Raw genomic sequence first — 9,490 nt, 5'->3', positions numbered from 1 at the left:
TTTTGAAATCGTCGACTCGGCGTTGTGTCGCTGGGTTTCACCGAGCGATATGTATGCAGTGGTGTATGCTGAGCTGGCGATGACTTACTGTTAGAGTTTATGTCTTATGTCATACAGTGGTAGCGTATCTTATTCGTCTTTTTATCTCGCGTCCTTGTAAAAGTCTTTGTCATACAGTGTCTATTTTATTTTTTCTCGATATTCAATTTATTCATGAAGGTAAGAATTATGTGTCAATCAATTAGAATTATTGGATCCTAAAATGTTTCATATAATTTAGTAATTGGAATGTTTTTGAATAAAGAAAATCAATTTAATCAACAACCAAGTTATGTCTTATCTGATGATTTAATAAATTTAGAAAAGCCAGAAATAGTTAATTTTACAAATGGTATAAATAATAAAGTTTCAGATTCGCATTTACAATGTTGTACAATTTATAGTTTCCTTAACTTAACTTACTTCTTCTCTTACTTCATCGTTGGTTAGCCACTGCTTGCGCGCACTCAGTCGCAAGATCTTGGAAGGTTGACCGCAACAATGATACTAACTCTACACGAGAGCACTCGTGGCGATGACAATAATTAGGCTTTTGCTTTTAACGTTGGATCCCAAGTCGACAGTCCTTTCTTTCTTGCTTCTCCTTGGTTCACTTTTTAGGTGAGTTTACAGTGGCCTGGTTTGCTTGAGATTTTCTTACACAGCTTAGTCATCGAACTAAGTCTTACATTAGCTTGAAATGCACGCTTTTAACATGTAGCTTAATCACCGAACTAAGTCTTACACCCGCTTAAAAGACGCAACAGAACTCACTCTCCAACCTTTATAGTTACTTTGGAGCACTTGATGAAAGAGAAAAGGCGAATATTGTTGTGTGCGAGGAGTTTTTATACTCTTGCGTTTAAGGAGGACGCGTCAAGTTGGGGATTCCAACGACCAATCAGAGCTTAACCTAATTCTGATTTAACATAAGGTACAAGTTGCTATCGAAATTGTGTATAATATTTCTTGTGTACATCCGCAGTAAAGAATGTTGAAGTTGTTGATTAATCACATTATTTAGTGTACTTGTGCGAATTGATTTTGTAAGATGAGCGTTTCATAAGATTGTTTAAGGTTGCACAACGTAGTTCGAGTTTTGTGACGGTAGCTTGTTTCAGAAGAAGTAAGTTATATGTCACGCAATTGCAGAATCAGGTATACCGCTCGATGGTTCGAGATCGCTGAGCTTTTGCTTTTTATAATTTGAAAGCGAAACTCTGCGTTTTGAAGTATTAAATATTAAGTATATGACATGGGATGTCACACGCCCCCCCCCTCTTAGTTGATTGCTGCCCTCGGCAATCATAAGAGCGAAAATAGTCGAACTCATGTCAAGTATTCTAAATACGAACACAAACATATATATGTATACATATTTCTAGTAGTATAAAATATTAAATTAAAAGAATGAGACATAAAAGTTATGTTTTACATATGAATTAATACAATTTATAAGATGAATCATTATTTCTTGAGATTTTGTCGTTGCAAGTCTTTTGTGTTGAACTCATTGTAGGTGATTTTATGCTACAGTTATGATTGTAGAATTAATTGTCATTTAGAAATGGCAGCTTAATGGTCACAATTTTTTTTGGTTCGGTAGAAATTATGATTGTACTTGATTTATGAATAAGGTGGTTTCGAGTTGTTGGTCAGTTTTTTTTTTCTCTTTTATCTTCTCTTTCCTTAAGTTATTATATGGTATGGTGGTCCACTGTAACCAGAGCATAAGATAAGGTTGGTATATAACTTTTATTTTTTGATTGCAGCTTTAAACGGTAGTGTTATGCAGTAGGCGTGGATGCTTTTTATTTTACGAAGTATCCTAATGGCGTTGATATTTTTCGCGACATTTCTGCATGATCCGTAATGCTTCATTAACCTTGCTCCATTGCTCGATTAAAATCACGTGAGAGGAGGTACCGCAGTGTTGCTGTCATGCCTTTATTATATCGTTTTTAATCCTGTGTAAAATTGTATTATAACACTATGAGATTTATTTTTATTGATGTTTTATATGTTTGAAAAGCTTTTTGCGGACTATAAGACATGAATTCTACTCAGTGATTCCAACAACCAAGAGTTCTCGCGCAAGCGCACAACGATTTCACTCTCTCCGCGTCCGGCAGGCACTGCCAGACAGTGGAGGGAGAGTTCCCCCTACCGTACCTTTAACCTAAGCTCTGTCCACTTTCACAGCTTAAATATAATCTAATGCTTTTACGGACTGTAGCTGTCATAGACGAGTTGACTAACTCTTTTGCCCGCGCGTTGAATCTGAAAAACTCAGGTTCAAGACACGCCTGAGTTTGAGTAACTTTTTTTTTCTTGTTACTACTTATACTTAAGATTTTTTTTTGCTCACTTCAATGCTGCAAATTAATATAAAATTACTATTTACAGTTTTTATTATTGTTTACGTATTAAATAAAAAAATTTACTCTATGTGTGCGAAATCCCTTCTTTTCAGAAATAATGAAATTAATTTTTCATGATAGAAAAGAAACGTACATTATTTCGACACAAGTTGGTGGTAAATTTTTTTTTTTTTTTTTTTTTAAGAAAAAATTTATTCTTGGAAATTTCTGAAAAAACTATATGAAATTATATCCAATGCGCTTCTTACGATCTATGTTATGGACTTCATTACTGTATAGTTACTATGTCCTACACTTTGATTTAATATTAACTAAAAACAAGCTCAAATTTTTTCCAGGTAATTTTTTTTCAGTATTAAAATAATCAACGACTTTTTTCCTGTACCATTTTTTTAAACATGTTATAATCATTGTACTAATTCGTTTTTTTACAAACCCTACCAAAGAAATTTTGTGACTTTTCGTCGCTAATTACACAACAAAGAATGAGGCTTTAGTCAAATTATAATAACATTTTTCTATAAAAATTATTACTAAGCTGAAAAGAAGAGTTGTTTGTTTTGATAATATATATTTATTCATTCCGCGTCCCATGTTTTTTTCTACAACTTGCAAATACTTTGAGCAACAAAGTTTGAAGTGAAAGCCCGAATGTTGCTCAAGATCTTAAAAGGTCTTTTCTTTACAGCGATATCAACTAGGAATTATGAAAAAATAAAATCGATTTGTTTCTGTCATATTTTTTTAACGATAAAGCTCAATTGTGTCAATTAGGAGTCAATATTTTTTGAAATAAAATTGGTAACATACGTTCTGGAAAAAATATTATGTTATTTCCAAATTTAAAAATATTGGTCAAAGCTATTTTCACTTTGCCGCTCTCTAATGCTTAGCCTGAAAGAGTTTTTTCTATTGTCACCAAGGTCCAGCAAAAAATAAAATAAAATAAAAATGGATTTATTGGATGGAATTTGTTTTATTCGGTCTTGTTTTTTCGCCCATAGTTTAACTGCATTACATTTTATAGAAACAAAACAATCATCTCAATTTATTAAATTTAAAAAGGTATAAACATAAAGTTGATATCACTCCGAAACATAAATCTCAAAGTAAGTAATCTTGTAAGTATTTTAACTTTTGGCTTTTTTGGTTTGCCTTTTATACATGTCATAATGAGTGTTTTGTTCGTCAATGCGCTATTACAAACGTGCTCATTATTTAATCATATTTAGATGTTCTGCTTCAATAATTTATTAATAGATTTCAAATGTTTGAATCAATAACCTAAATTAAAAAAAAGTTGCTCAAACTCAGGCGTGTCTTGAACCTGAGTTTTTCAGATTCAACACGCGGGCAAAAGAGTTAGTCAACTCGACTATGACAGCTACAGTCCGTAAAAGCATTAGATTATATTTAAGCTGTAAAAGTGAGCGAGGCTTAGGTTAAAGGTACGGTAGGGGGAGCTCTCCCTCCACTGCTTGGCAGTGCCTGCCTGACGTGGAGAGAGTAAAATCGTTGTGCGCTGGAACGAGAACTCTAGGTTGTTGGCATCACTAATTCCACTGTAGATTTTTGTTACAACTTAACAATGCATTGGAGTTAAACAAAATGTTGTTGAAGGTCAGAGGTTGGAAATACATCTTCAAAACGTGAAATCTTTCGTTGATGGTTTCACACGTACATATAATTGTTTTATGTTTAAAAGTTATATGTAATACAATAAAAAAGTATAATTAGAACCAGTAGTATACGTAAACTTGTAAGAGAAAATTTTTGTAAAATTTAATTTGCCTATAAAAATTCTTGTTTTTTTTTCTTTTTTTTTTTTTTCATGGTTTAAGCGTTTGGGTATTATTGGTAATAAATTTTGGACGTTGCTTACATTTAAATATTTTGGAAAGACTTTCAGTTTGAAAACCAATTAATTAAAATTTAGTTATGTATATTTTAACTATTGAGATTATTACCTTACGAAATTGTTATAGTATGTATAGTTTGATCTTATTATTAATCTAATTTCAAATTAGTCATGTATCATGAAATTATAAACAAATGTAAATTTTTAATGGAGTTTCTAAGAAAGTAAAAAATATCAGTTGATTGTATTGGCAAAACTTGGCTGTTGATTAAAAAAAAATTGTGAGAAAATAACTCTTCATGTACGAGTAGTGAATTGCAAGTGTTAAAAGAAAAAAAATTTTATTTTTGTCTTATGCGTGCTGAAATTGGAGTGATCTCGTTGGGGGAGTCTTATTCGTAACAGTGCTTTACTTTATCTAAATGTTTGATAATTATTTTTCCATTCTTTGCTCTAAGTGTTAAGTTGTTATTTTATTTATTTATATTGGTGATTTCAAAAATTCCGTTGTAATATTTATCTAATTTTCCTCTCCGAGGTTCTTTTATTGCGTAAACTTTCATACCAACTTCTAAATTCTGAGGTTTAGCATGCTTATCATAATTTTGATTACTTTTATGTTTACATTAAATAAGTTCATTGTGGGCTTTTTCATGCATATCTCTTAAACAATGGATCAAATCAATAAGATAATTATTATAAGACTGCATTTGATTTTTAGTTGGATATCGATTTGGTGGACGTGCTTTTCTGCAGTATACTAATTCATATGGTGTAAATCTAGTAGCTGTATGCAGTAATGTATGGTGTTCATGTATAGCAAAAGGTAAAATTTTGTCCCAGTCCCGTTAAGTTGTAGCTTTTATTCTTAAAAAGCTTTCAAGCATGGCATGACTACGTTCTAGTGAAGCGTTAGATTGGGGATGGTAAGGGGTATTGGTCTTAAGGTTAAAACCGAAAATTTGGGCTAAATTTGTTAATATATTATTTCGAAAACTTTTTCTATTATCGCTGAGTACTATTTTAGACACTTTATACAACGCTATGAAGTGTCTTGCCAGAGTGTCTGCGACTGTGATAGCTTGGATGTCGGGTATAGCTACTGCTACACAGTATTTTGAAAATAAATATTGTATAGTTAATATACATTTATTACCAGATGTTGTTGTTTCTAATGGTCCTACAGTATCGATGGTAGCTATTTTTGAGAAAACTTTAGCTGGAGTATCAGTTATTATCATAGGTTCTTTTGTTTTTATCCGTGTTAGTTTTTCTTCTAGGCAAATTTTGCATTTTTGTACACAATTTTCAATATCTTTTCTCATACCTTCCCAGTAATACAATTCTCGTATTCTTCTATAAGTTTTATTCATCCCTCTATGTCCGCCGAAGAGACTGTTGTGGCATTCTATTAATTTTTGTCGTCTCATTTCGTTTGATAAATAAGCACATTCACTGAAACATACAGTTATTTTGATATTCATATGACTGAGTTCTTCATGCATTGCTTTGGGCAATATTCCTCTGGGCGAATTATCGGTTATTTAACCCTTTCTGGATATTCTCAATGATTTTATATTTTTATTTTCTATTGAAATATAATTTAAATCAAATAATAAATTATTGTTAATAGAATTAAGCGTCAAGTCTGCCAAAATGAACGTTGCAACATTGTCTTTTGCGTATGTTGAACATTCTCGTGTGCTTAATATTTCGGGGAGATACATTTATGTTCTTATTAAAAGTCTAATGCTAGTGCTTTCTTTACGAATGACTTGGTCATCGCGTTCGGCATTTCATTGCTACTCTAACATTTCGAATGCGGCTGTAGGACGAGTAGACGGTGTCAAGTTACTCTGCATCGGTGCATAATGCTGTTTTATGAATGTGTCTCGCTGTTTAGCACTTGAATGAGAAGGTGTATTGGGTATACTACCATGCGTTTTTTCTTCCTCTCTAGCTTTCTTCTTCTATAGAATTTTCAGAGTTATCGGAATAGTCTAGTGCATTATAAGATGAAGTTTCAAAATTCTGAGAACTTGTTTCGGTTGACTCTGGTTCGTTATTTCCTGTTGTTTCTGGCGGTAGGTAATAATCCCAATATGAAGATGGGTCAGCAAAATTTGTATTTTACAAACTTTTAGGTAAAGGATATTGTTTATCATTATTTTCATCCAAACTGCTTTCCAAATCATCTTGATGCGTTGATCTGCGAGCGGTGGATTGCAGCTTTGGATTTTGCTTTATTTTAGCAACCACTTCATCTTCTGATGTACTTGATGAGTTAATGTCAAACTTAAATCCCACTGATGTTTGAGGTGCAACTTTGATTTTTTTATTTGTAGAAGTCGTAGAAGTTGACGGCTGTGCTGCAGGTTTAAATATTGCTTCCAAGTTACTGACTCCAGTAATAGCTTCGTGTTGTGATTCATTATCTATTGTGGTTGAAATGGACGATGAATCTGGTCTAGTGTTCAAGAGACTAGGAAGTAGAGATTTATCTCTTTGGGGTATCGGTGCTTGCTGGTTCTCTTTATCTTCTGATGTATCCAGAATTTCTGTATCATCAGAGTCTGAAGTGGCCGTGGGTCTGTCAAAGGAAGTGAACTTCATTTTTTCATGAGCTCGGCGCTTAAGTAATCTTTGAGCTATTGATGGTCCATTGAGTTTTCCTTGCCCTCCTTCCATTCCTTGCGGTATAATGAGAGGAGAATTTTTAGAGCCCTTCATTCTTCCTCTCGTTGCTTGCTTCGCTATAGTAGAGGTTTTGAGCTTACTTGAGCTTTGATTGTGTACATCACTCCCCCTTTCAGCACGTGCAATAAAATTTTTTGTTTGTCTAGGGATTTTTAAAATCGGTTTAAGGGGTAACATACGAGACTGTAATGTTTTATAATTACTAGACTCGCTGTCCGAGCTTGAACTGTTAGAGCGACTACTACTTCTGTTACTGCTGGATGTCGTAATTTTTGTAACTCTTTTACGCCTCCGCTTATAATCTATATCATTTTTTACGGTATTTATTTCATAAGATTTGGCAGGGTTACGCGATAAAGCGTTAGCAATTGAATTCAAACGTCTGGGTTTGTACTTATAGGTGTAGTTATACTCGGGGAGTTTTGCCCTCCATCGATTGAGGCGACTCATGGGGTCTTTTATTGATTCGATCCATGTCAAAGGTTCGTGATTTCCGTAAACTGTAAATTTTCGTCCGTATAAATAGTGCCGAAAATGTTGTACGGCGGCTATTACTGTTAAACATTCTTTTTCAGTAGTGGAGTAATTTCTTTCGCATTTATTAAGAGTGCGAGACCTGTAGGCTACAGGATGGTCTTCTCTTGCTCAACCTTGACTTAAAACAACATCGAGAGCTAAGTTAGATGCGTTGGTAATTAGAATAAATGGTTCGTCGAGATCGACACATGTAAGTACCGGGGCCTCACACAGGGCTGATTTTAATCTTTCAAAGCTCTTTTCCTGAGTCTTAGTCCAATCGAATTTTCGACTTTTCCGTAATAATAGAATTAAAGGCTCAGAAATTTCAGCATAATCTTTTGTAAATCGTCTATAGCATCCTGTGAGTCTTAAAAATTCTCGAATTTTCGTACAATTTTTTGGTGCTGAAAAATTTTTAATTGCTTCAAGTTTCTTCGGATCAGGTTTCACTTCATAACCACCTATTTTATGTCCTAAGTATGTTACTTCAGGAGTTAAAAATTTGCATTTATCTAACTGTAATTTTAAACCAGCATCTAATAGTCCATTAAATAATTTTCTTACTTTTATTTCATGTTCTTCTAAAGTTTTGGCACACATTATAATTTATTATAATATCATCTAAAAATATAAATAGTTCTTTGTCTTGCAATCCCAATAATACAGAATCCATGAGTCTTCGAAATGTAGCTGGTGCACTGCATAATCCAAATGGCATATCTGTACACTTGTGATGTCCGTAGGGAGTACTGAAAGCTGTTTTATGGCGATCTTCTGGAAATATTTCAATTTGATGGAATCCATTAGCTAGGTCAAATGCTGAAAAAAATTCTGACCCACCAATTTGCTCTAATATCTCTGGATTATTAGGCAACGGGTAAGCATTAGTGATAGTTTTACTGTTTAATTTTCTGTAATTTATTACGAGACGATGTCTCCTATCTCCGTAGGGTCCTGGCTTTTTGGGGATTATTGTACGGGCTAGAAGAATAGCTAATGGTTCTTTGTTGTAGTAATTTATCGATCTGATCTCTAACTTCCTTGTGTAGAGCAGGAGGGTATCTATACTGTTTAGTAAAAACAGGTTTATCGTCAGTTGTTGGTATGTTATGTTGTACATACGACGAACGTGGAGTAGCATTACTTTTGATATAAAATAGATGTGAATACTCTTTTACTGTTCGGTAAAGTTGTTTATAGCTTGTCTTATCATGATCATGTCGGCAAAGTTTTTCCGTAATATAGTTAATTCTTTCCTCTGTTGTTATGTTGGGAACATCATCACTAAAATCTGAGTCGAGAAAATTTTCTGAATTATCTAGATCAAAAGGTACGAGATTTTGCGGAGGGATCTCGATTTCCACTGGCTCTTCTCTAGTGTTTACAGCCATCGTGAAACAGCAGCCTTTATCGTATGTTACTGCTGCCTCGCTTATGAATATACCAGGAGTAGTTTTTATTAAGCGCAAGTATGCTTGCCCGTGGCTGTTAGTTTGCGTTAAAGGAATTTCTATGGGAACTGTCATTCTGGCCGGTATTTTGTATACACGATTTTGACTAAAGGTTATTCCTGTTGGTTTAAAACGTTGAGAAGTTGGCAGAGATTCCGAGTTCTCTTCATTTATGCAAATATCATCTATAATTTTATGCAAATTATTTTGTTTACCTCTATTTTCTGTCATTGTATCAAGCAATTTAAGTCCACGTTCTTCATCACTTGTTGTTGCGATTTTTTCTATAAATAGAATGGGACTTATAGGTCTTCTTTTTAGTATCAAAGCAAGGGGTATTAAGGATATAACAAAGCCTAGCTCGTTCTTCAGCTAGAATCAAATTTCCTAATATTTCTGTCTATCTGAAGGGTGTTTCTGGTGATAGGATGTGAAAAATGTGATTTTTGTCAAATATATTTAACGTTAGTGTTTCTATTTTATTTTTATTTTGGAACGTTAATCTAATGAGAGCAATTTTTTATCATTATTTATAATAACATTTG

The 9,490-nt window shown here is 33.5% G+C and overlaps 1 protein-coding gene across 1 annotated transcript; it reads right to left on the bottom strand.

Annotated features, from left to right (window-relative positions):
- Positions 1 to 8,432: 8,432 nt before the first annotated feature.
- On the bottom strand, positions 8,433 to 9,176 carry LOC149375138 (uncharacterized). The gene has a single exon (XM_089590088.1). The coding sequence runs from the start codon at positions 9,174 to 9,176 to the stop codon at positions 8,433 to 8,435; it is 744 nt and encodes a 247-aa protein (XP_089446214.1).
- Positions 9,177 to 9,490: the final 314 nt, after the last annotated feature.

Source organism: Copidosoma floridanum, unplaced genomic scaffold, assembly GCF_036245765.1.
Source record: "Copidosoma floridanum isolate Cflo_tuat_1 unplaced genomic scaffold, Cflo_Japanese_pri ptg000011l, whole genome shotgun sequence".
NCBI classification, from domain to species: Eukaryota; Metazoa; Arthropoda; class Insecta; order Hymenoptera; family Encyrtidae; genus Copidosoma; species Copidosoma floridanum.
The sequence above is the reverse complement of the archived record's forward strand: the minus strand, read 5'-3'. Positions and strand labels throughout refer to the sequence as shown.

Bases quoted from the DNA above. Each gene is read 5' to 3' on its own strand.
- LOC149375138 (XM_089590088.1), bottom strand. From the start codon at position 9,176: ATGACAGAAAATAGAGGTAAACAAAATAATTTGCATAAAATTATAGAT.